This window comes from Aythya marila (assembly GCF_965140915.1).
Source record: "Aythya marila genome assembly, chromosome: 20".
NCBI classification, from domain to species: Eukaryota; Metazoa; Chordata; class Aves; order Anseriformes; family Anatidae; genus Aythya; species Aythya marila.
In genome coordinates, this window is record NC_139061.1 from 11766233 (window position 1) to 11794163 (window position 27931).

General features: G+C 40.2%; 1 protein-coding gene across 3 annotated transcripts in view; it reads left to right on the plus strand.

Annotated features, from left to right (window-relative positions):
- The window catches only part of PITPNM3 (PITPNM family member 3), a 79034-nt gene that overhangs the window by 13280 nt on the left and 37823 nt on the right, over positions 1–27931 (plus strand). For all 3 annotated transcript variants that reach the window (XM_082776230.1, XM_082776232.1, XM_082776231.1), the window contains exons 3-6: positions 2875–2982; positions 16534–16610; positions 19468–19703; positions 26107–26296. In XM_082776230.1, coding sequence (XP_082632356.1) covers positions 2875–2982; positions 16534–16610; positions 19468–19703; positions 26107–26296 — 611 coding nt within the window. The remainder of the gene's footprint in view (positions 1–2874; positions 2983–16533; positions 16611–19467; positions 19704–26106; positions 26297–27931) is intronic.

A 27931-nucleotide genomic window follows, 5' to 3' on the forward strand; every position in this document is an offset into this window, starting at 1 on the left:
AACTTTAAGCACTAACTCATACTTAAAATTTTGTTTAGAGAGAACTAAAATGGCGATGATTCATACAAGTTAGATGAGGTAGTTTATTTGTTTGCAAAATATTTTATTGGGCTCTCTTTTGGGAGTATGATCATTCGCTGTGCCTGATGGGATATTCTTTTGAATTGTCAACATCCATTGTTCAAGAATGCTTTGAAGGTCAGTATGATGATTGCCATTTTTGGAGTTGCTGAGGCATGGATCGTAGACTAATGATAAAAGAAATGTACTTGAAATTTACTGAATGTGGTCTGAATTCAAGTGAGGATAGTCATAGGATGGACTTTAAAGACATTTTGCAAGAGACTGAAATGTTGATAAACAGTGATTACCCACTGTACCAGGAGTTTGACCCAAGTATTTCCAACTTTTGATCACTTTGCAGTTAGCTTGCAAAATGTTTTTCAAATTAAGTTCAGGCAGATTTTCAGAAGAAAAGTAATGAGGAAATGGTCTCCTTTATTTCTACAGTGTGTGCCACTGGTCTGTTAAACGGTGGGTAACAATATGATAAACAGCTGGGGTCAAACCCCATTTACTCAAATAAAGTTCTATCTGACTACCTTGTAAACACAGAATTAAACACCTGTGTTTACGATCTGAACAGCTGTATATGTGTTGACAGTCGATTCATCTGCCCTGGCTAGCTGCTTACTTTAGTGAAATCCATAGAGAAAGGGAGAAGTAATATCTTACTGTTTTCTTCTGCGCACCTCTCCCTTGTTGCCTGCTTTCCATGTGGCATGGAATATGTCAGTCACAAAGCTCTCAGTTCATGGCAGGACTGAGTTACGCTACCATGTTGGATTTTCTTATTATTACTTTATTGCATGGGAACCAGCAGATTTTCCTCAGTTAAATGATGATCACTAAAGATATTTTCTCTGTATACTGAATGTCCTACCAGGGTGAAGTTTGAGCTGTGTGTGAACAAGGTGTGATGCATTAGAAATAGTGTCACTAGAAGGACTGGGGAAGTGATTGTCCCCTTGTATGCAGCATGGTGAGACTGCACCTCAAATATCGTGTTCAGTTTCGGGCCTCTCAGTAAAAAAGGTATATGAAGTTGCTTGAGCATGTGCAGAGAAGAGCAACAAAATTGGTATATGGACTATGTAAAGCAAGACTGATGAGGAGTGGCTGAGGGAACTAAGGTGGTTTAGTATGGAGAAAAGGAGTCTGAGGGGAGACCTCATCACTCGCTACAACCACCTTGAAAGGAAGTTGCAGCAAGGAGGGAGGAGGGTGTTGGTCTGTTTTCTCAGGTGCTCCTAGATGTCTCTGTGCACCTAGATGAAACTTTAAAGCTTTGTATAGCACAGGTGGCTTCTGAGAAAAGGAAAAAAACATGCTTGTAAAGAGGTCTCAGAGTCCTTTCTTCCCTCTGCCATGCCTTTTAAATGTTGTAAAGTCAGAATTTTAGTATATTGAAATCTACAAGCTAGTATTGATGGTTTAACGTTGACTTTTAGAGATATACTTTCACTTCAGGCCTGTCTAGTGTAGGAAGATACTTCTTTTGATTACATGTTAAAATTTGATACATAATAAACTTAGAAATGTTTATAGTAATGGGCCACATTTAGAGCTCTATTTTCAGGCTGAGGTGAATGTTGAACTACAATTATATGGCTGATAAAAGTCCCAGGATGTTGACTGAGGTTTTCCTTGCATCTTGGAAAATGTTCATGTTCACATTCTGAGAAGTTCATATAGTTTGACTGTTATAGAATACTTTAACTACCCTATAGTATAGCACATTTCGTTTCCTGAATAAGTATAAGGATATAATCCATTTGTATTATATTAATATAATTACGTCAGTACTAGATAGTTACTACTTGAATAGTTTAATTGCAGCGTTTTTACCTGCATGACCCACAGAAAATCTTTTTTTTTTCTTTTGTGTGCGAGTGTGTGTGTGTGTGTGTGTGTGTGTGCACATTGCTATTGGATCACAAGCTTGTTACTGAATTATACACATGAAAGTGCAGCATTTGTATTCCTGTGTCAGGTGAGAGGCTTTTAGAACAAAAAGGTTATTAATTTTTCAAGAAGTTCACAGTGATACTGACACTAGCAAGCTTTGTTTTTTCAGTGCATGTCCCCTGAAGCATTTCTGCTCCACCCAGTCATATAAGAGAATATCCTTAGGCTTCCAGCCTACTACATTGCTTCAGAGCACTATTGTAAAGACTGAATAAACAATACTTACCTGATTTCTGGTTAGAAAATAGTTTCAGTCTTTTAGGTAAAATGTGTTTCATGGAAGAAAAAAGGCATGTTGATACTTCAGTACTGTAAGTATCCTCAGTTTGTAGAGACTAAAGGAGGAGAACTGTGGTTTGGGCAAAACTGGAAGTTTATGTGAAATTTCTTTCAGCTGTTAGGTAAAAAAAAAAAAAGGCATGTTTTAGGGCTGTTTTAATCTTCATTCTTCATTGCTTGCCTGGGTTGGGAAGAGGGAGGAATTTTGACTAATTATTGATATTAAACACTTGAGTGATTTATTCACAACTTTGTTTTTAAAAGACTTGCTCAAGGTAAGAGCAAAAATGCAAGCAGTTCTCTCTTTTCTCTGTTTTTCCTACAAAAAAAATTATGTAGCACATAGGTACATTTCAGGGTATATCACTAAGCAGGAAGCTTTCCTGGAGAATCTTGCATATGCTAACCTGTTATGTATTCTCATTTGGAAACATGATGATCTGTTTATTTCTCTGACAGTTACTAGTTTTAACCTTATATATTTCTCTAACAGTTAGTAGTTTTAACGTTATATTTGTTCTTTTGTTCATCACTGCAATTTATTCTTTCTCCTTTTTCTTCCTACAGAAGAGGTGGTGGAAGGAAAAAGTGCCATTCTTATAGGCATGAGCCAATGGAACTCAAATGACCTTGTTGAACAGATAGAAACAATTGAGAAGATGGAAGAAAATCAAGGTAATGTTTACCTTGTTATGTTGCCTTACATGTTAATTTAACATTAATAAGAAAATCTGACTATTGAAGCAATTATGTGTCAGACATTATGTAAATGCTAAAAAGAAGTATAATTTACAATACCCCATAGTTAAAGGTTTTATGTAGACATGTAAGTAATATTTTAGTGCTTGGAAATCACAGAATTGTTGAAGTTGGAAGGAACTTCTTGATATCATCTAGTCCAACTTCCCTGCTCAGGCAGGATCATGTAAAGCACATTACCCAGGATTGTGTCCGGACAGCTTTTGAATATCTTCAGGGAAGGAAACTCCACAATCTTTCTGGGCAACTTGTTCAGCACTCTGTCACCATCACAGTAAAGAAGTCTTACCCATGTTCCAGTTTGGACCTGTTGCCTCTTGTCCTGTTGCTGGGCACCACTGAGAAGAGTCTGGCCCTGTCCTCTTGACACCCTCCCATTTTTTGTATTTGTATACATTGATCAGATCCCCTGAGCCTTCCCTTCTCCAGGCTGAACAGGCCTAGTTCCCTCAGCCTTTCCTCACATGGGAGATGCTCCAGTCTCTTAATCATTTTAGCAGCCCTCTGCTGGACTCTCTCCACGAGCTCCATGTTTCTCTTGTACTGGGGAACCCAGAACTGGACACAGTACTCCAGGTGAGGCCTCAGCAGGGCTGAGTAGAGGGGGATTAACTCTCTTGACCTGCTGGCAACACTCTTGCCTGATGTACCCCACGATACCATTGGCCTTCTTAGCCGCAAGGGCACACTGCTGGCTCATGGCCAGCTTGCTGTCCACCAGGACCCCCAGGTTCTTCTCCACTGAGCTGCTTTCCAGCAGGTCAGCCCCCAACCTGTACTGGGGCATAGGGTTATTCCTCCCCAAGTGCAGTGCCCTGCACTTGCTTTTGTTGCACATCATGGGGTTCCTCTCCACCCACTTCTCCAGCCTGCCTCGGTCTCTCTGAATGGCAGTGCAGCCCTCTGGGGTATCAGCCAGCCACTCTTCCCAGTTTTGTGTTAACAGCAAACTTGCTGAGAAGGCATTCCATCCCTTCATCTAGGTCATTGTTGGGTAAGTTAAACAATACTGGAGCCAGAACTGACTGCTGAGTGACGCTACGAGCTGCAGATCTCCAGCTAGACTGCCACTGATCACAACCCTGTGAGCTCTGCCATTCAGCCAGTTCTCAATCAATCTCACTGTCCACTCATCTAATCCACATTTCCTGATCTTATGTACGAGGATGTTGTAGGAAACAGCGTCAAAAGCCTTGCTGAAGTCCAGGCAGACAAAATCCAATGTTTTCCCTCATCTCTCCAGCCAGTTACAGAATAACAAAATCACAGAATGGCCAAGGTTGGAAGGGACCTCTCAAGATCATCTAGTCCAACCCCCCTGCTCAGTAGGATCACCTACACCACATTGCGTAGGGTGTCATCCAGACGGGTTTTGAATATCTCCAGAGAAAGAGACTCCACAATCTCTCTGGGCAAGCTGTTCCAGTGAGTGCTGTCACTCTCACAGTAAAGAAGTGTTCTCATATTCAGCTGGAATTTCCTGTGCTTCAGTTTGTGCCCATTGCCTCTTATCCTCTTGCTGGGCACAACTGAAAAGAGACTGGCTCCATCCTTGGTTGTCCCATCATAGAAGGCAGTCAGGTTGATTAAGCGTGATTTCTCTTTGGTGAATCCATGCTGACTGCTCCTGATTACCTTCTTGTCTTCCATATACTTAGAGGTGGCCTTCATGATTAGCTGTCCCATCACCTTTCCAGGGATAGAGGTCAGACTGACTGTCTTCTTCCATGACTACTTCTTTCCCTTTTAGAAGACTGGAGTGACAATGGCTTTCTTTCAGTCCTCAGGCACCTCCCCTCTTCTCCACAGCCTTTCAAAGATGATGGAGGGTGACTTAACAATAACATCCTCCAGCTCCCTCAGGATGTGTGGGTGCCTCCGATCCAAGTCCATGGATTTGTGGTATCAAGTTTGCGTAAATGATCTCTAAACTGATACTCCTCAACCAAGGGAAAATTTTCCTTTCTCCATACTTTATCCCTGGTATCATAAATGAAAGATTCTTGAGGGCACGCATTAGCAGTAATGACTGAAGCAAAGACGGCATACAGTAACTCTACTTTCTCTGTATCCTTCATCACAAGCAACAATTTCTTGCAATGTTTTGTAAAAGAAAGAATTCTCATCTGTTTTCTTCTTTTACTTCACTTCTATTCACACATAACTGCTCAAAAGGGCTTTACAGGCAGTGTACCCAACTCAACAGCATTTGATGAGTTGGTTTATGTGTAAGATGCATCTACATTCTGATACTGCTCATCATAGAATGGCTTGGGTTGGAAGGGACCTTAAAGATCACCTAGTTTCAACTCCCTGCCATAGGAGGGATGCCACTCGCTATATCAGGTTGGACATGGCCCCATCCAGCTTGGCCTTGAATGCCTCCAGGGACTGGGGAATCCACAACTTCTCTGGGTGACCTGTTCCAGTGCCTCACTACCCTTACAGTGAAGAATTTCCTCCTAATGTCTAAAGTAAATCTATCCTCTTTTAGTTTAAGACTAATCCCATTTGTCCTATCCTTATCTACCTAAGTAAAGAGTACCTCTCCATCTTTTTTATAAGGCCTCTTTAAGTATTGAAAGGTTGCAATGAGGTCTTTCCAGGTGACATTACAATGTGTGTGTGTGTGTCTATATATATCCTGGGGAGACGTTATATGTATGTATATATATATATATATATGCACATTGCTTAATGTATACTGTAAGCGTACTGTAGCTTTTCGTTCATTGTGCTGGTTTTTACCATTATTGAACAAGGCTGTCAGTCAAGAGTTGAAGTTGGTAAGGAGTGGGGCAGAAGAAGACTGAGCCAGTATTTCATATACCATGTTTTGTTATGTCAGCATGTAATTTCATTGCTTCAGTAGTGCAAAAGAAAGAAGAACACTGGCTGTAATGCACGCTGCTGGTTAGGAACTTTCCTTGATGCACCCCTGCTAAATACATCAGATTTCTTAACAGGTGAGGCAGTTAAAGGCATTTCCTTCTTTTCTCTGCCACTCTCAAATTCAGTCCTACTGATTTGCTACCTGTTGATTTTTCCTTGCATGTGCTCCTCTGTGTTTGTCTTCATAGTTATCTGCCAAATGCTGATAGATCTTATTGCAGTGTTTTTAGTACAGATATTAAGTGCTTTTGCTACAGCTTAATAAAACCGAATAGCAATTAGTGATTTAGCAGTCTTAGAAATGTTTCTGACTAGCAACCATCAGATACAAATGAGGAAGGCAAAGAGAGAATGAGGAGGATGCTTGACTGTATTGTCTCCTGTGCCGCAGTAAAAAGCTATTTCAGTCTTAGCCCAAGTGTTTATAGCCAAAAATTGTAAGCCTAGGTAAACCTGGATTCTCTCATTAAAAACATTATGTAGAAAAGAGAAAGATGTCCTCTATGACGTTCCTGTGAGGAATTTAACTGTCTCAGTGGAAAGATGTGAGGAGTATGGTCTGTTTTTCCAGTTAATATGTGTTTTTTTGCTGAAGCTGGATTTACTTGTGGTTCCCAGAAAATGATGAGTTCATTGACTCTGGTTGCAGAAAGCTTTGTTGCAATTTAATCAGTCTCTAGGACAAATGGTTTTGCTCAGTGGCTATGCAGGGAGTAGAGCACTGACTACTTTTCATGATTTAACAAATCAATTAATAAAGCATATCATTTATGGGATCTTTCAATGAATTAAGATGTATGAGAAGATGCAGCATGCTCTGAGCAGAGCTGAAGACCCACTGGACACTACTTAAGTAATGCTACAGATCCAATGTAAGACATGCAAAGGTTATTGGGAACTTTATAAATGGCAAGTGTGTAATTTAATTCAGTCACTGATTTTCAGTAAGTACAACTGAGAGCACTTGACCATCACAGCCTTTCTCATCAGTGATAGAAATACATCTTCAGGGGAAAACTGGGAGCAGCATTTAAATTGATTAAGTTTTCATTATGGATATTTCCGTTGATGTGAATTTGTGTAGTTACAGGATTGTAGGTAATTGGCATGTTCTTGTTTGATCGTTATTTCTTTTGAGGAAAACAAGTGTGTCTTTGTAAGACATGCTAGAATTAGATGACATCTGGAAATTATGTGCAATCTCTGCTTCTTTTGATTGTCTCCTCTTGCAGTATTCATGCTTTTCAGGAGCATGCAATTACTGGCTTTTGCCAGAAGGAGTACTTAATGTATGAGCATAAATGTGCTTGGGGATTAAGTTTGTGTGCTCATTAAAATGGCAATAGGTGACCTTTTTTGTTCTGAGCCTTCTCAAAATTATAGTGCATTAAAGCTATGAAATTACTTATTTCAATGCTGGTATGAAAAGGAAAAATAAAGCTATCTGTTTTTATCTCTCAAAGGTCCATGTTGTATGACAAGAGATGTGTTGACCTTCAGTGTTTCAAATAACAGATAATAAAGAGCTCATCTAGAAAGCAGTCAAGTTTTATTGCTGTTCTGGTTCATAAATAATTTACTGGAGATATGTGAAAGTGCCTGCTTGCACATGCACATTTGCTGCAGGTTCCAATAAGAATTACTTTATTTCTTAGTTATTTCTTAAGGGGTTTAGCCACGTCTGGGGCCTGACCAAGTAATGCATCTAGGCCAACAGTTATATCCATCCAAAGTAATTTTGAGACATCCAAGAAACAAGTGGAAAAGTGTTTTCATTGCCACCTTTTACACTTCCCCTGCAGTCCATTTGCTCCCCATCCAGACCCAAATATTTAATGCTCTTTGACATCGACTAGCTTTTAGCTGGGTGTTCCAGCAAGGAGCTGATTCATGCAATAGAGCCTGAAGTCCAAACTATCATTTTGTTTATGGAAGTGAGAAGAATTCATTGATGTCGTCATGCTGGCTGACTACAGTATTAGACTCCCACAACATCTACTTTATGTGTTTGCCCCTTAATCCTTTCCAAGAAGCTCTCAACTGTGCCATCACCAACTGCAAGCTCCATACAGTCCAGCCCATCCATTATATACACCAACAACCCCCAGCCTTGCCTGCCCTGCCTGTCCCTCCTGAAGAGCCTATAATCATCCATCACAGCACTCCAGCCACCTGTTGCTTCCCCCCAAATCTTGCTTGTATCAATGATGTCATAGCTCTGGAACCAACCTAAAGGTTCTAACTTCTCTTGCTTGTTCCTCATGCTGCATGCATTGAAGTAGAAACATTTCAGTGTGCTCCAATGTAGCCTGCATGTGTAGCCTCATGGAACAGATTGAAGGATCTCACTAACACAGAGTGCCTCAAACTTTGGCATGCTGTCCCGTATCCCATTCCCCTCTTCGAACCTAGTTTAAAGCTCTTTCAATCAGCTCTGCTAACTTAGGCACAAAAATTCATTTCCCCCTCTGAGAAAGGTGCATCCCATCAGGCAACAGCAGGCCTGATGTCATGTAGACCATCCTGTAGTCAAAAAACTGTCAGAGTTACATATTGATCAGCTGGATCTGCCTATTTCTCTCACTGATACTGGAAGGATAGAGGAAAACAATTGCTGTGCCTCCTGATCCTTTAACTAATTGTCAAGACCCTGAGGTCTCTTTGATCACCTTCGATGACCAACTTTATTGCTACATACATGAAAAAGCAGTAATGGATAAATAATCAGAGAGCCATACCAGCCTAGGAGGTTTTCTAGTAATGTTTCTTACCTGGGCTCCCGGGAGGCAGCAGACTTCCCAATGAATGGGATCTTGGCATATCAGGCCCTCTGTTCCCCTCAGAAGGGAGTCACTGATCTGCATTTTGTTTTCATAATGTAAGTTATCTTGTTACTGGGGGTGGGCTGACTTGCCTTAGACAACCTCTTCAACCTAGATGGATCTTCATCCATACTGTCCTGTCCGTCAAGTTCCCAAGCCTCATACCTGTTGTCTTAAGGGCACCTGGGAAGGCAAGGTAGGCAGGGAGGGGATTCACATGCTGCACTGAGCAGAAAGCTGCTTCCATCCCCCCTTAGCTCTTCAGTCACACCACCTTCTGCCTGGTGGAGAGAGGATAGGGAATTCTTCATGTCATATGTTATGACTGGCTGACACGTCTGTCCCAGGGATGGTAGGGTATGATTCCACCAGTCCATCTGTTTTTCCATCTCCCTGATGCTCCTCAGCCTACCCACCTCCTCCCAAAACTCTGTCACCAGGCTGAGCAGTTCTTCAGCCTGGGTGCACCTCCCACAGTATTAAACTGATGCTGTCAGACACTGACAGAAACCCCAAGCACACCCTGCAGCCTAAGACCTCTTTTTTCAGTCTAATTATGTGTGGGTCTTATCTGCTTTGTTGAATTTTGCATTTCAAACGTTAGTTTAAAAATAAATTAATGATTGGGTCAAGAGATTCACAAGCAAATATTGCAGATATGCCAACTTGGCTCTGAGTTAGCATTTTCCACTTACTTAACAGAAAGGTTCATTTCTTTGCATTAAATGGGTTAGATTATTATTATTATTATTATTTTTAAGATGCTAGTCAGTTGTGGTATGAATACTAACCCATAAAATCTGAAATTATGAGCTATGTTGAGTTGGAGCCATTAAATTCCTACAGGAAATTAATGTTGCTGTGCAAGACAAGGTGCACACTAATATGTTTCATCAAGCTCTGCATCTGGTCTCATCTTTCACTGGATCACTGCTTCAGTCTCCTTTGCCACATCCTCCATATAACTCATCTCCAAGGTTCTCCAACATTTATGCAGTAGTCAAAATACTCAGTATAATGGAAAAATCTGTATGCACCCTCATGGTTCTTTGCTTTCAGTTATGGTGATTTTCACTTTGTCCTGGTGTTCTCTGCCCCATCCTCAGGCACTTTGGCTGCATTGACTAATTTTTTCCACAGTGAATGTTCTGTGTAAACAAACTACTCTCCTTCTCCCCAGTAGCATGTGATCTCTCCTTCCTTGACTCTTTCTGGAGTGTCATGTAATTAATTAAAGGGTGTTTGGACATAACTAAATGTAGTGTTTATACTGCTATTAAATTTATTGCAGTAGCATCTGCCACTGCCTGATAATGTGAAGAATGGAAAACAAAATTTGGCTTAATGGAATGAACAGTGGAAGGAAAGGATGGAAATTAGAATAGCAATACCATTCCAAAACACATCAGATGGCTCATATGAAAACAGATTTACTTCTAGCAGCAGATTTTAAAGATAAACAGTGAATTGGACTTCTGCTGTCCTTGACATGCAAATCATCCATGATAGCAGTTTATACTAGAGTAGGTTATCCATGTTCAACAACTGCTGTCATTTTATTTTTGTGATGCTGTGCATTCTAAAATACAGCTCAGCAAATGTTTGCAAAATGGAGAAAACTTAAGGTAACTTCTAAGATATTTTTAGCTGAGTGTGAGCTCCTACTGCAAAGAAACTCTGATATCCTTGCTGTCCTTCCACAGATTCCCTTTTTGGTTTTGGACCTGTATTAAGATTTGGTCCGTATGCTAAAATCAGCAGGTGGTCTTACATCATTTTCATTGGGCCTAAAGGTTCCCTGGCTGTCAGTCCCATTCAGAGGGTCATCTCATCTGCAGGTGTAGTATCTCCTTTCCTTTGTACTCCCATGGTTGTTATATTTGACACATATATATATTTTTTTTCTATTTGAAGATAAATTTATATATTTTTTTTTCTATTTGAAGATAAATTTCACTATATTCTTGCAGGGGTAAAGTCACATTCTAAAGTGGAACATGAATGTTGTTTGTTCCAGTGATAACTTGTTAAGTTGTTAAATAAATTCAGGTGATTAGAACATGCATACCGTAAAGCCTGCTAAAGGTACGGCAGCTAATGTTGCAAGACTGGATATGTGGTGAAGAAGATGAAGAAAGATCCCCTTAATACCTTGCTGGTGCTTAGGCACACAACTCTGTTCAGCTGTGCTATACTCTGATGCTGACCATATTAGCAACGTAATCAAAAGGGAGAACAAAATGAGTTATACAAAATACGGCATGGGGGGTGCAAAGAAGATGAAGCCAGGCTCTTTCCAGTGACACCGGGGCTAGATGTAGCATACACAAACTGGAACACAGGAGATTCCATGTAAATATCAGGAAGCACTTCCTTACTATGCAGGTGATGGGAGCCCTAGCACAGGTAGCCTGGAGTCTCCCTCCTTGGAGAACTCAAAAGCCACTTGGACACTGTCCTGGGCACCCTGCTCTGGTTGGCCTACTGAAGCAGGGTAGGGGCCAGATGGACCCCGAGGTCCCTGCCAGCCTCAGCCATTCAGCGTGATTCTGTGGCATCTCAGGAGCATGGATTTGCAAAGATACATGTATGTGTAATGACTGTGTAGCACAGCTGTGTAGTGAAGGTAGTTTTGTAGAGCTTCATTTTCCCTTCCCTTCCCTTCCCTTCCCTTCCCTTCCCTTCCCTTCCCTTCCCTTCCCTTCCCTTCCCTTCCCTTCCCTTCCCTTCCCTTCCCTTCCCTTCCCTTCCCTTCCCTTCCCTTCCCTTCCCTTCCCTTCCCTTCCCTTCCCTTCCCTTCCCTTCCCTTCCCTTCCCTTCCCTTCCCTTCCCTTCCCTTCCCTTCCCTTCCCTTCCCTTCCCGTCCCGTCCCGTCCCGTCCCGTCCCGTCCCGTCCCGTCCCGTCCCGTCCCGTCCCGTCCCGTCCCGTCCCGTCCCGTCCATGTTAAAACTGTACTTCTGGGTGCAGATTTTCAGATTTTCAGAAGAAGACAGTAGACGTTCTTACATTACTGCAGTCTGAGCTTTTGGCAGTGTAGTAATGTTCCAAACACAGTAAGACAGCTGCAGACTGTAAGACTGTGCAGACTGCTGTGTCTGAAATAAAAATCTTTTATGCTTCCATAGACTGATCTGTGCGTCGTAGTTTTTGCAATCTCTTAATACTGCAAGTTGATATCATGCTTATCATGCTTCTTTTTTTTAAAATCCCCAATCAAAGTGAGAAAACAGTTTGTAAAGAAGGCCAGTATTCTGATAGCAGTCTACTTTACCTAGAGAATAGGAACTGCGATTAAAACAGTGCCTGGAATCTATTTTCCAGGCATCTGTAAGATTTTTATGAGTGTGGAGAAAGGAATTATCCTTCAGTCTGGCATTTGATGCATAAAGGAAAAAGCAACCCACCCTCTCTGCTTCCTAAAGACCTATTATTAGAACACAATTTTCAAAGGAACAGGGCACAAGTAATCCCAGGAAATATCTTGTCTAATGTGTTGCACTGTAAAGATAACAGAAAGTGTTTGTGAGCACATGATGAATCATGGGTTTCCTTTTTCAGTACTCTGTTGAAGATAAATATTATGGCTCCCTATAAGGTGGTGCCTCATGGCCCCGAACAACTATTTTTCATGCCTGATGTCATTTTAAAACTAATGTTTGTGTGGTACTGGTTCTGCTTTGAGCTTAGGTGCTAGAAAACTGTCACATTTTTCCAGTGAAGAACCTCAGAGTAAAATGGGTCTTCTGGACAGGCTTTTGGAAACACCACTTTTAAATTGAAGCAGATTTAAAGTGTAGAGACTTCCAGAAAGCAATTATGTTTGCTTGGAATTTCCAGGTTTGTGGGTTCATGTCGTTGCTGTTTGTTAGTGGTGTTGTGTGTGTGTATGCGCTATTTATTTTTGTTTGTTTCACACAAATACTAAATGACAAATCCTTTAAATCCTTGCCTGCCAAAGAGGCCAGAATAATCACCTTACTTTTAAATATAGAGAAACTTAGTCACTGTTCGAATGATTTTCTCATGGCTACAAGGAATGATAATGGCAAAATCTGTTACAGAATTAGTTCTTAATTGTAATGCCAAAGTCTGTGTAAATTTACTTCGTAAATTCCACTGAGGTATAGGAATGAAGGCTATTACGTAAAGACAACCTGGCACTTCTAGTTCATAATTGTTTTCTTTTAAACAAAAGATTACTGTAGATTTAATGTGCCATAGTTCTCATAAAGAACTTTATGGCAGTTTCTCTTGTTTCATTACGTGACAGTGGTTATGTTGAGGCAGATGCTGAGATGCTGGACTCAGCAGTAAATCATCACAAATTTGCCATTTGGGCACATTGCAATAAACATTGTTATTTGTAGCTTTTGATATTCTGTATCTTATACATGAATATTTTGGAGAACAATGGCCCATAAGGTAAAGAAACAAGCATCATGCAATGAGTAGGAAAACTAATGAGTGGAAGCACATTTAACAGATATATTCTGTATTTCAAAACAAACTAGTTTGTTGTTCTTGAGCCAATATTGGATGGTTAATAGTTTGACAGTAGAATAAACAATAAACTCAATTAGATTGGGTGTTAGAAGCCTGTCTATCAGTTTTATTTGTATAGGTTATCAGTTTCTTGTCTTACATAAAAAGTCACTGCTAGGCACTGGTACACTGTGAGCGTCACATTGCTGGGTCCCAGTCAACTTGTTGTCCACCAGGATCCTCAGGTCCTTTTCTGCAAAGGTGTTGTCCACACTGTCAGTCTGGGTTATTGTTCCCCAAGTGCAGGACTTTGCATTTCATTTGGTTACGCTTCATCATATTCCTGTTGACCTGTTTCTTCAGCCTGGTGAGATCCCTCTGAATGGCAGCACAACCATGTAATGTCTTAGCTACTCTGCCTACTTTTGTGTTGTCTGCAGGCTTGTTGAGTGTGTAATCTGTCCATTGTCTAGGAAATTAATAAATATGCTACACAGGAGTGGATCTAGTAGCAACCCCCAGGATGCACCAATGGACACTGGCCTTCAGCTGGACTTACGCTGCTGATCACAATGCCTTAAGCCTGGCAGTCCAGCCAGCTGTCAGTTCATCTCACTGTCCACTTATCTGGCCTGTATTTCCTCACTTTGTTTGCAAGGATGTTATGAGAGACAATGTTGAAAGCCCTGATAAAGTTGAGGTAAACAATATCCACTGCTCTCCCTTCATCCACCAAGCCAATAGTCTCATCAGAGAAGGCTATCAGGTTGGTTGGGCTTGATTTCCCCTTTGTAAATCCATGCCGACTACTGCTGTTCACTTTCTTGTTTTCATGTTTGGACATGAGAATAGCCAGTGGAGTAGCCTATCCAGCTGGTCTGCCTGTTTATTCAGATTTATTTATCTATTATTTATTCTGAATTCTTATAATATACTTATTCACAACTGTATCTTTGGGTCTGTTTAGTTAAACGTGTTGAGGTTTTTTAATCACATTTGTTAATGTTAATACCGTAATTAACAGTATATAGTAATTTATTAGTAATTAATATTAGTATATAGTAGTTTGTTAAGTATGTTAATACAGTTGAGCTAACAGATATTGCAGACCTGCTGTTTGAGGACCAAGAGTGTGCACCTAGTGCCTCTGATGAGGTATTGTAAAACATACGGTGTTTGTCTAGAGTGGTCTGAGTATATAATTGACTGTATTGAAGGTACTGAATCTGCTCTCATTGAAGCCAAAAACACTCTAAATTCTTCTCCAAAGTCAAAGTGGACTTTCCTTGTCTTTATAACAGATGATGAACATATGATCCTGTTGTGATAAAAGGTATTAGGAAAGCACTGTGTTTATCTGTGGTATTTCTTCCTGTTTGTTCAGGTTACAAGGTTTTTTGTTTTATTTTTTTGTGAAAATCTCTTGCTCTAAATTTCTGTTACTTCTGTTGTGCATCTTGGTAATGTAGCACTGCAGTTACTGTAGAACTGCAGTTACTAAAGGAACAGATGACGAACAACATCTGTGCTGGTACTGTACATCTCTGCATAGGGACCCGAGTCTTGTTATAAGTGTTGCTGTAAGAATGGAGGACTATTTAATATGTAGGACTGCAAAAAACCCTGTTTATTGTTCAGTTTATCCATGGGATTTCCTGTGAACAGATCTTTCTGTTTTGAAACTATATAACTCTATATACCCTTGTCTACCCCGAGGGTGCTGAGGGAGCTGGCAGATGTGATTGCCGAGCTGCTTTCCATCATCTGTCAGCTGTCATGGTCAACCAGAGAGGTCCCAGATGACTGGAGACTTGATAATGTGACATCCATCTATAAGAAAGGTCGTAAGGAAGATAAAGGGAACTGCAGGCCTGTCAGTCTGACCTCAGTGCCACGGAAGGTTATGGAACAAATAATCTTGAGGGCAGTCATACAGCATGTGCAAGACAACCTGGGGATCAGGCCCAGCCAGCATAGGTTCATGAAAGGCAAGTCTTGCCTGACCAGCATCATCTCCTTTTATGACCAGGTAACCCACCTGGTGGATGAGGGTGTAGTGTACCTAGACTTCAGCAAAGCCTTGGACGTGGTCTCCCACAGTATTCTCCTGGAGAAACTGGCAGCCCATGGCTTAGACAGGTACGCCCTTTGCTGGGTTAAAAACTGACTGGAAGACCAGGCCAAGAGAGGGGTGGTGAATAGAATGAAATCCAGCTGGCGACCAGTCTCAAGTGGTGTTCTCCATGTGTTGGTATTGGGGCACACCCTTTTCAATATCTTTACTGATGATTTAGATGAGGGAATTGAGTGCACCCTCAGTAAGGTTGCAGGTGACAACAAGTTGGGGGGAAAGTGTCAGTCTGCTTGAGGGTAGGAAGGCTCTGCGGACTGGGCAGGTTGGATCGATGAGCAGAGGCCGATGGAATGAGGTTCAACATGTCTAAGTGCCAGGTCCTGCAATGTGGTCACAACAACCCCGGGCAATGCTACAGGCTTGGGGCAGAGTGGCTGGAAGCTGTGCAGAGGAAAAGGATCTGGGGGTATTGCTCGACACTCACCTGAACATGAGCCAGCAGTGTGCCCAGGTGGCCAAGAAGGCCAATGGCTTCCTGGCTTGTATCAGGAATAGTGTAGCTAGCTGGACCAGGGTGGCGATTGTCCACTTGTATTCTTTACTCTGCTCTGGTGAGGTCGCACCTTGAGTACTGTATCCAGTTTTGGGCCCCTCGCTACAGGAAAGAAATTGAAGCCCTGGAGCATGTCCAGAGAAGGGCTATGAAGCTGGTGAAGGTTCTGGAACACAAGTCTTTTGAGGGGTGGCTGAGGGCACTGGGGTTGTTTAGTCTGGAGCAGCGAAGGCTCAGAGGAGACCTTATTGCTCTCTACAACTACCTGAAAAGAAGGTGTGGGGAGATGGGGGTCAGCCTCTTCTCACAGGTAGCTACAGATAGGACTAGAGGGAATGGCCTCAAGTTGTGCCAGGGGAGGTTCAGGTTGGAAATGAGGAGACATTTCTGCTCAGAAAGAGTGATGAGGCATTAGAACGGGTCACCCAGGGAGGTGGTGGAGTCACTGTCTGTGGAGGAGTTTAAGGAAGGGTTGGATGTGGTGTTTAGGGACATGGTTTAGTGAGTAATACTGGTGGAAGGGGGATGGCTGGACTAAATGATCTTGGAGGTCTTTTCCAATCTTAATGTTTCTATGATTCTATGTCTGAAAAAGGTGAGGAATCCAAGTATTTATGCTATCAATTGTCTTTTTTCTTTTCAGGTGAATTATATAGAGCCTCTTTAAGAAAACAAAGGTTACCTGCACAAGGCAGTATTGAAATACATGAGGACAATGAGGTGAGATTGTTCCCCAAAACCGATTGTGCTGATTTTCAAGGACCAGATATGTGGAAATACTCTCTTATTGTATTATGGAATTGTAAGCCTCTTTGATGGCTTAGTCTTTCTTTTTTATTTTTCAGTAAGTGTGCATGCAATAACTGAAAATCAAAATGAGATTTTTACATACTACATAATTTCACTTAGGTGGAAATATGACCCATTTCTCTCAAAAGATGTCTACGTAGTGCTTCAGGTCAAATACAGGCTTTGAGAAGGAGATTTTGTAGCAGTCAGAAAATTGACAGTAACAAAATTACTTTAGAAGAAGCAAAGAATCTAAACAAGTTATGCTCCTTCCAGTTGACTGATTAAGGTCCTCTGCCCCAACACAGGACAAGAAACAGAAATGTCTACATTTCCGTATTTCAAGAATCCGAGGCCAAATGTCCCCAGAAAATGCTGACAGTCTTTGACATCAGATGTTCTTTCAGTTCAGCCCTTTAGCTCCTTGTCTTAGTCATGACTGAACTGCTGATTACAGGCAAATTTTTTTTGTTCCTTTTGACTCCTTCTGTGAAAGCTACCTGTTAAATACAACTGTGCTGATAGACGTTTTTAACAGTTACTTGAGCAATATTGACTTGCTTGAATTTTTACCTCTGTTTTGAAGCCTTCAGTTACACCAACCTGTCAACAGTGCTACTTGTTTACAAGCTGGCATTGGCTGTGGAAAGAGCTACTTTGAGCTTTTAAAGGGAATTAAACTCCTCTTCTGAATAAATGGATGGGGAACATATGGAGAGGGAAATTGTAAATTAGAGCAAGAAAAAGTGGAACCTCAAAAACTCTCTTTTTACTTACCAGCATATCCAATACTGAAAGATACATGCAGATCAGCAAAATGCCTTCAGAGGATGAACATGGGACTTAAAATGAGTAATTCTACTGGAGACTAAAAATCATGGGCTGAACAGATATAATGGCTTTGTGGAACAATTTAGAATTCTCTCGTTTTCAACCATTTGTCTGTCACCATTCTACAGGTGCTGAATTATGTATTTTTTACTCATTCATGCCAACATCTTTTCCACCCCTGCACTTCTACTGCTAAACTCCAGGCTGAAATGTATCTGTGTGCATTTATTTACTTGTCAGTTTTTCTGGTTAATGCTTTGTTTGTTTGATTAATTTTGTGTGTGGTTTTTGTTAAACTCTGAGCAGTTCTTCTCATTTTATATTTACTATTCAAGATTGTGGTTTTGGTAGCAGAGCTGAAGAAGGAGATGCCTAGAACATTGCCTGTTTGCAAGTTGCCATAGTTAATTTAATAAAAGATATGACCTCATCCTGCAAAGTTTTTCCTCTCTTGCACGAGGTATGCTAATATTGGCCAGTTTCTTTGCAAAAACAAAATACTGTGATGGGAAATGCAGTCCTGAGACCTGAGAGTATAACTATCTGAGCTGGTCTATGTTCAAAAGCCCATTTTTAAAAGGTGCTATGTAAGCACATAACTCAAGCCAGTCTTTCCTTAAACAGCTTGCAGTTTAGATAGACTGATAAAGAAAAAGAGAAGAGACATCATCAGAATATAGCACATGAGGGTACAAACCTACCTAATAGATCATGATCACTTCGTAAGACTGGGGTCATAGTAGAAACTAAACTTACATAAATTAATTAAAAAGATGTTACTGAAAATAAATGGAGCTTATTTCACAATATAATATTTGATTATTTTATTTGAACTTCTTTCTCGGTAGATCACCCAAGGTAGCAGTTAACAATCCTCAAGCAAGTACAAGAAGGAAAATAGTTGTCAAGACTTAAAAACAGAGAATTTCCTAATCTTTTCATGTATTAGTAGGTCTTTCTTTGAATGAATACGACTGTCAAAGTTTAAAGAAGAAAAAAATGTGTAACTCTGAAACATGCAAAATGCTTTTCCAGTTTCAAGTAGATAGATAACATATTTTTCTACGTAGCACATGACCTCACCTTCCATGGTAGATTATTGTCTGTGTATTGCATGACAATTCACATACTCACCATTAGCAACAGTTCATTTTTTACTCTCTCAGTAAATGTCTTGTACGTTAACCTCCCCACCCCCTTTTTTTTTCTTCATTTTAATAAGTTACCATTCTCAGAAGGCTTCCAGTTTCAAAACTCTTACCAGTTGCTTCTGCTAGATGCTTTCATGGGCATAAATGAAAACATTGGCAAATGTGTTCATTTGTTTTCCTTTAAAGAACCTGTGATGATTAGAGTTAAAATGTTTCCAGTAAATGCAGCAGCCCATTTCACAATATCAAGACATTTTCTTAGGCTGCCTGTGAATGTTGGACATCTCCAGTCTGGACATATTTCCAATAGCTTTTGATGTGCACAAAGCTATAGTCTTTGTTGGTCTACACCTGACCTGTAAGAGTTTTCTGGCAGAGCATAGTGTGCTCTACCTGGTTCAGACATACTTAAATGTGTTGTGTCCCATCCCATCCTCCCTACCCAGCAGATAACACAAAGGTCACAGTGGGGTGGGAAAAGGAATCAATTCTAATTGCTTGTGAACATTAACATTTAGACATAAGGAAGAAATTTGTTACTCAGAGGGTGGTGAGGCACTGGAACAGGCTGTCCAGGGAAGCTGTGGATGCCCCATCCCTGGAGGTGTTCAATGCCAGGTTGGATGGGTCTTTGAGCATCCTGGGCTAGTGGAAGGTGTTCCCGCCCATGGCAGGGGGGTTGGAATTAGATGATCTTTAAAGTCCTTTCCAAGCCAAACTATTCTGTGATTATGTGATTAACACCAAATATACCAACACTGTCCCTAAAAAGGCTTCCTCCTTTCTTATTTCCTTTTTTCTCACAGGAAGGAGTTAAACACCAGAAATGCAAAACTCATGTGCTAATTCTGATCCTACATGGTGGAAACATCTTAGACACTGGAGGAGAGGACCAAAGCAGCAAGCTGGCAGACATCAACACCTTCAGTTCTGTGTTTGAAAAAGTCACCCAAGCCCATTTCCCTTCTGCTTTGGGACACATCTTAATCAGACTTGTTCCCTGCCCTGCAATCTGTTCAGCAGCCTTCTCTCTTGTTTCCAAGTAAGCTTATTTCATTTTCAAATGTTTGGCTTTGCAGTTTGGTTTTGAAAGGTTTTCTATGACCTGTGCTTTTCATATGAAATGCCATGAATCCTTTTTAAACTTTTGCTCACTGAATGACTTAGTATGATCTTTCATACTCTGCTACATGGATGTGTTAGTTTAAAAACAAACAAACAAAAAAGCAAACAACAACAACAACAAAAAATTCATGGTGGACTACAGACTATCATCCACATGCATCCAGAAGAAAAATAAAATCCAGAACAACTGGGCAGAAGAAGAAAACTATGATTATTGTTAACTTTTCCTTCGTCCATCCTTTAAAATCTGATTAAAAAATGAGTAGTCAGCATTTATCTTCTTCTAAAATGTGAAGCATAGCTAGAACTGCCAACAAATATACCAGCTGACACTTCTGTATCTGATTTGTCTGTTCAATATTTGAGCATTGCAGAGACAGGATGTTATAGAAGACCCTTCTGATAGTTTTAATGTTTTTAGATTTATAAACAAAAATGGCATATTGGTAACATTGGTTTAGGAGTTAAGTGGAGATTGGGAAGCCTTGCTGAGAAACTTAGACTAATTTAACAAAATTATGCTTTGCACTGGAGACTGAGAATAGAAAGAACTACCTAGAATGTTAGTGATTTAACACATTGTCTTGGTGAGAGAATTTACATATGAATATGATTTTTACCCTTTAACAAGAGAAAAAAAAAAGTAATATCTGTTTATTCCCAATAGCAGCTACTACTCTTTGAAACCCTGTAGTGTTTTGCAGTGGGGTATTAATTTATTGCCATTAACCTATAAGAATGCAGTATAAAGCAGTCTTGAATGAACTACAGAGGATGCATCTCTAAGAAACAGTGCCTTTGGCTAATGAAGGCTTCAGTTCAAAATGCAACTAGGATTTGGTTGCATGCATAGTAAGGGGGATCTGTCCTGTTTTTGGCTGGGGTAGAGTATATTTTCTTCATACTTGCTGGTATGGTGCTGTGCTTTGGATTTAGGATGAGAACAATGCTAATAACACACTGATGTTTCAGTTGTTGCTGAGCAGTGCTCGCACAGCCAAGGACTTCTCAGCTTCTCTTGTTGCCCTGCCAGCAAGGAGGCTGTGGGTACACAAGGAGTGGTGAGGGGACACAGTCAGGACAGCTGACCCCAGCTGGCCAAAGGGATGTCCCACACCATGTGGCCTCATGCTGAACAGGAAAACTGGGGGGGTTGGCTGGGGTGGTGGCCATTTCTTGGAAATGGGAATTGGTTTGTGGGTGGTAAACAGTTGCATTGTGCATCACCTGTTTTGTGTATTCTTTATCATCATCATAATTTTTTGGGGGCGGGAGGGGGGGTGTTGTTTTTTTGTTTGTTCATTTTGTTTTGGTTTTCCTTCATTTTCTGTCCTATTAAACTGTCCTCTCAACCCATGAGTTTTACCTTTTTTCTGATTCTCTCCACCATCCCACCTGGGGGGAGGGTGAGCGAACAGCTTTGTGGTACTTAGCTGTCTGACAGGTTAAACCACAGCACTTCTTAAAAAATAAATCAGTTTTAAGACACTGTGATCTTTTCTGGGCTATCCTGTAGGTTTTGAGCAAATCACTTACCTCTACTCTGAGTGTGCTTTTTCAAGTAGGCCAGCTGGGGATGCTTATAACATACATTAATAATTATATGTTTTGAAATTCCTGTGTGCATGCTTGTGCAAAAGATACTGGTGTGGTGAAAAACTATTATTACTATTAATTTTAACAATTGTTATATGTATGGCAGTAACAATTTCAGATATGCACTCTTTTTGACAATGCTGTGAGACTTCAAAAATGACATGTAGCAGCTCCTTTTCTCTGTTGTTATTTATCCCTGTGGTCCAAGTGAAGTGAACTTCAAATAACAAACAGATTTTTTCACTGCATACATCCACTTCAGTGCCTGTTCTTCCTCAGTTACTTTTTCAGTCCTAGAATTCAATCAATAGATGACAGGACCTTTTCAGGTAACACTTTTTGCCTTAGTTGTATTTTCCCTGAGATAAGTATTTTAGACAGAAGTGTGCTAATCTTGTCAGCACGACAGAGAAAGGAGGAAAAAACATGCTCTTAGGCCTGATTCAACTCTTCTACAAGTGTAAATCAACAGTAACTACTGAACTCTATACTGATGGCAGAGGAGACTCAGACTTGGCTGATTTCTTCTTTTCTAAACAGAGGGAAACTTCTGTTGGTTTTGTCCAGGGTTTCCCCTAAGTGACAGTCACTTTTATAGCCTTTCTTGCAGTATAGCACCTAAAGTTACATTTGAACTTGTAGAGCAGATAATGCTGCAGAAGAGGAGAGGATGTGAGTTTTCTACAAACGCGTTTTGGGCCTTAAGAAATGGGAACAGTGATGATTACTGCCCAGATGACAGGGTTGGAAAGGAGGGGTTAGAGTATAGGTTAAAGTTCTGAAATACCAGCTGGACTCAAAGCTAAGACAGCATGCAGGAATAAAAGGGGGCAATGTGTAGACCAGACTGCTAGAAGGTATGCCTGATTGTTCACATCAAGGGGGAATACACCAAAACAACTGGGAAAGCAGTATGTGTGTCCCAGTTGCTGCCCTGCAAGGAAAGAAAACTAATAGTGGAAGAGGAGTTGCAACATCAAGAGGTGTTTGAAGGATCCCTCTGCAAATGAGCCATTTATTAACACGGGGATCAGAAGTGTCTCTTAGATATCCACATAAGGCAGTGCCTGCAGGGCTCAACTAACTGGAAGAAGAGCTGGTAGAGTGGAAGGGCTGGTGACAACCCAAATGAAGAGAGCTCCTCCCTTCTTTTGCTTTGCTTTTTTTTGATTCCTTCTTGTTGCAGCCATCAATGCTCAGCCAAACTGAAAATAGCCAAGGTAGATTTTTGAGTGTTCAGTTGAACCATTCCCAGCACTGAAATACAATTAGTACTGCCAAGGTATGTTCTTGCCTTGAATCACTTGTAATGCATCCATTTGGTGCTGACAGAAGGAGAGATGATTATCGGCTCTCGCAATTTTGCTTCATGCCAGCAGCTTTCACAGTCAGAACTGAAGGAAGCAGTTGTGGAACATAAATTTGTGGTAAACATCCCACTTAGCAAACTGTGGGTGAGGAGGTGTGTTTTCAATTACTGAAATATTCATCGGGTGTGAGCCAGATAAAGCAGCAGCACAAGATTTCATGTTTGGTTTGAATGTATCCTGAATTCTGTGAATGTGCAAGCATAGTGCATGCCAAGGTAGAGCAACCCCTCTGTTTGCCTTGGCACAGGTTTTGAATTACAATGCGTCTATGTGCTGAGTATCTGGGTTCAGACTAATGCCACTGGGACCTTTCATCTGAACACGCACAGGCAGTTCTCCTCCCTGTCTTGCAAGGAGGGGGGTTAAAGAAAAGGGATCTTTCAGGGAAAATTCACTCCAACCAGTAAATGTTTTAGATTGTTTAATCTGGTCTGCTTCCATCTGCTCCCATCACTTTCAGTTTCCTGTATCTATTGTAAATCAGAAAGACACTGCTTATGCAGCCTGTGTGAATCTATAACGTATGAGTGATGTCCTGTGACACCTTTGCTGCTAAGGACAGGTAAGGTTTAAAACTAAGTTCCATTGTAGTTCCAACTAGATGGCTTGTGAGCCATCTCTTCCCTTTTCAGGGAAACATGTCACTGAGTAGATCAAAAGTTAGGCTTTTTAATAGATTGATTTGATGAGCATACATTGATTCACATCTCAGACTGAACCTTCTAAATTACAGAGTTAGCCAAACTGGGTAACAATTGCAATTTATTTATTTATTTATTTTAAGAAAAAAGCTTACATTGTAGCAGGCGAAGGGGCAAAAGTCAATCTTAACAGGCATGGGTCACTGTAAGTTGTTTGTCTAGTTGTTGACTACAATGGCTTCTGTTTACTTCTTGGTTTGAATAAAACCTTATGTAGCTGACTAAGCATGACTATTAAGCATGTACATCCTTAATAGTTTTGAGTAGGCATTTTAGGTCTCATAGACATTTAAATGGATGTACAGAGTTAAGCACATGCTTGAGCATTTTTGTGGACTGTCTCATTCTTCTGTTATTAGTCTTCTATGATTAGAGTTGAGGCATAAACTGGAAAGCCCATCTCTTTCTTTGCACAGCAAAGCATAAAGAAAGAGCATTGTTAGAATCTGATTACACAATAAAATAATTTAAAAGACAGGGAAAGTCTTTTAGCGAAAGAGACATTGCCTCTGAACTGTTTACACTCTTTGGTCCAACATACCTTAAACCTAGTGAGGGTCTTGAAAACTGGCAAAATCTATTTCCAGAGCAGTACCAGTTTTTTGCTATAGGGCATTATGTAAAACAGGGATGGTCTTAAGAGGAATTAATGCAAATGCTCAGCCTGGAAAAATCCAAACGTAAATAAGTGACTTCACTGTACAGCAACAAGTGTGTACAAGACAAGGTAATTTTCTAGGTGTTAAAATTTCATCTCTTTTAATAAACTATTAAATTGCACAAGATGCATTTTTCAGTTAAGAATTAATGCTGCCTAATTCTGGAGTTGGTATCAACTCCCTGACTGAAATTCCATTTTTAATGCTTGTGGATGACATTGCTACTGTATTTAAGAGTTTAGCTAGTTTTAACCCTGTGAGCTAAGGCAGTGAGATGTCTGTGAAATTTAGGCACAGAGGAGCTAGACACTTGCTGAAGGTAAGAAATCTGTGGCAGAATTAGGTCTTGAAATACGTTTGTTGTTACTACACCAAAGAATCACTTTCCTTTACCTCCTTGCAGACCAAACCTCGTGTTTAAACAAGAACCAGACAGGAAAGTTAATGACCGCAGTGGAGCACTACGTTGTTTTTGTCTCATATATATAGAGGTAGTATTTTCTTGAGATTTTCTTCCATTTCTTAAATTCTTAAAGAACTGTGCCAAGAAATATGGTTATCCAACTAAATTACTGACAGTACTTTGCTCACAACTGCAAAATGTTATCTTGTTCCCACTGTTTGTTTGCCTTTAGCAGTACTGCAAGAAGTGGGAGAGAAAAGCCTTACCTGATTGAGGTGAAACATACTTTGCCCCTTGGTTGTCTGTGTAGTGTTTTATCCTTTCATTATTCACCAGTGGGCAAGGTCAAGGTTTGATAGTTATCCAAACAAGTGTTCCCCCATAGGTGATTTTCCCCTCTGCTGTCCCCTTTCACCTCTGCTGTGGCCAGAGACTGACCTAAGGAAATTATGAGGGACCTGTGTTTCATCTTCACCTGTATTTAGCCACATGCTTTCTACATTCAGAAAAAGTTTCTTCCTTTTTCCTCCTTTCTGTTGCTCCTGCTCTGCTTGAAAATTACCAAATCACTGGAGTGTGTCAGCAATAGTCAAGTATGGAAACGTTCTGTGAAGCTGAGGATATGAATACAGACTGACCTTCATACTTGAGCATTGCAAGTCATCTTTTCTTCTTCTGTTACCCTGGTGATAGCCCTGAGGATGAAGATTTTAGCAGAGACACAGACTTTAACTCCAGTTCAGGGAGCTCACTTTTCAATATTGTGATAGCCTACAAAGTTCCTAAAAATAGTGACTGCAAAATAATGTTGAAGTATATTCAATTTGCTTGCCTATGGCTTTGGATGAACTTTGGATGTGCTGAATTGTTGAAAACACTTCTTACTGGACAGTCAGCTTACTGGAAGAGAATCTGGCACACAGTAATGTGACTTTCACCTTTGACTCCACTCATCAATAAAAATCAGTTGAGACATGACTGACAGATTTTCTGAAAAAGTTGCAGGGTACACATCCAAACTAAAACAAAACTGGCATTCTGACAAATTTAAGCTTGCATTTTCTATCAAGTTTCCACCTTTTTGCAAAATGTTACTCTGCAAACAATTACATGTAATTTCAGAACACAGGCAATTCTGTTCCAGCTGTTTGAATGGGCGGAACATTGGAAAAAATGTTTTTATACACTTTTGAACAATGTGCCTGTCACATGTTCTGTGAAACAATACTTCATTGTGATTATTTGATCCCATTTTTTAATGTAGTGAATTAGTATATGGGGGGGAAGCTAAAAGGGAATAATAATCTCTTCATTCATCTAAATTATGTCTACTTTTACATGTAAAAATAAGGTTGAAAAATTGCACCATGTGTGCTTAATTACAGGAATGCCTTCTAGCATTGTCTCAGTTTTGTAAAGCAGTAACTCCATGATTGTTAAGCTGTTGAGTGTTGTGAGAAAATGATCCTTCCTGTACTTTCATTGTCAACTGCAATAGCCAAGCCCATTTCTGTTAATAAGTAACTGTTCATTAACTAATGCTGTATGATGCCTTTTGCATTTTTCCTGATGATAGCATGTTCTTCTTTAGCCTAAATCCCTACAGCTATGATGAAAGCTGTCTCAGCAGCAGTGAAGACCACATCCCACTGGCTGCCTTGCCCTTGCTGGCTGTTTCATCCCCTCAGTACCAGGATGCAGTTGCCATGGTGATTACTAGAGCAAACCAAGTTTACAATGAATTTCTCAAATCTGCAGATGGGGTTGGTTTTAATGGACAGGTAGGACTATTCTTCTCCTACATCAAAGTAAAATTCCTTTAAAGTAAGACTGTTTCTTGTTAAACCACTTCTGATCTGTGTTGATGGTTTTGAGTTATGAGTGTGGGAACAATACTGTAAATGTGATGTATATGAACATTAGCTTGGAATTGTGCCCAGCATGAGAAAGACCCTTCTGGAATCCTATGCAGTATTTTACCTGGACTTACTCAGTTGGTAGAAGATATTATACCTTCTCCCACGACCATTTTGAGTCCTAATCTCTTGTTAATTATTGCTGTGAGCTCTGGTAATGTTTAGGAGCCTTAGTTGTGCAATAAGAGTGTATTATGCTAAGCAGTGAGCAAGCCTGCCAACTCAAGACAAGTGCTAATCTATGTTACCAAGTTCATCATCACACACCTGCTATGGATGTTGGAAGAATTGGGACATTAGCACATCTCTGACTAAGAGCAAAAGGAAATTTAACAGTTATTATTTATTTTTTGCCTCCATCACAGTAGTAGTAAAGCAGTTGACAGTAAAGAAACCCAGAAAATAAATATTCAGTTGCTGACAGTGTTGCAGGTTTCTTATGCAACTCAGGGATGGTCATTTATTTTTTTCAGTCTGATCCACTCCCCAGTGAAGTCACCTGCAGATTTCTTCCAGCTGACATATGTCACAGTTATTGTTCCTACTTCTCCATCTCTAGACTAGAAAAAGTAGTACTTTCCTGCTTCACATACAATAAATATGGTACTGCTACCCTCTATAAATTACTGATTATTTTTTTTTTTTGTGATGGGGCCCTATACATAGCTGCAAACATTCACTTCCTTAAAGTACAATGACGTCCAGACTGCAGAACAAAAGAAAAAAACAATTCAGAATATAGTATAATCTTTGAAGGAAAGCATGTGTCTTATAACACAGATTATTTTCTGTAGCAATAATAAGATTATGCTGTGGCATTTTTAGACTACAATTTGGTCTGAAGCCAGTTTTACTGTTCACAGCAAGCTATTCTTGCTTGAAACATGGAAACAGTCTATCTTCAGTGATAGAGCATTATAAAATGTGAGATTATGAAAAGAGGAATTATACAAGTTACAGAAATGATTGTAAAAATAATTATCAGTAGAATTTTTTTATTTGACAAAGAGACAAAGAAATCTCCCTGTTTTTTGCTGCAGACTCTGAATTAGTATTATACGTGCAGAAGTCATGACCCCTGTACACTCCACAGAGTTCTTACCATCAACAAATACCAGTATTATTAGAATGGAAAAGTGACTTCTCTGTGCTGTCTGCAGTTCTTTGCTGTGTTCCTTAGATAGAAATCTCAGTTCAACCTCTGAATAAATCATGCATTTCTAAAATAGATGCCATATAACCCGACTCCACCCTGTGTGTCTCTTTTCTCTCATATTTTGGTCTCTTTTGTCCATTTATATTGAAAGTTCATCAGATCAAAGGCTGCCCATTAGATTTTATGCAGCATCTGGAACAAATTATCTCCATTACCTTAGTGCCAATAGTAGTGAGGATTAGAAATGGAATGTAAATTCATGGAGATATCATTAATCTCCAACAAAATATGTTGTTGGTTTTAATAAGGCTACCGGTCTCCATGTGATTTTCAGTTCTTTGTTG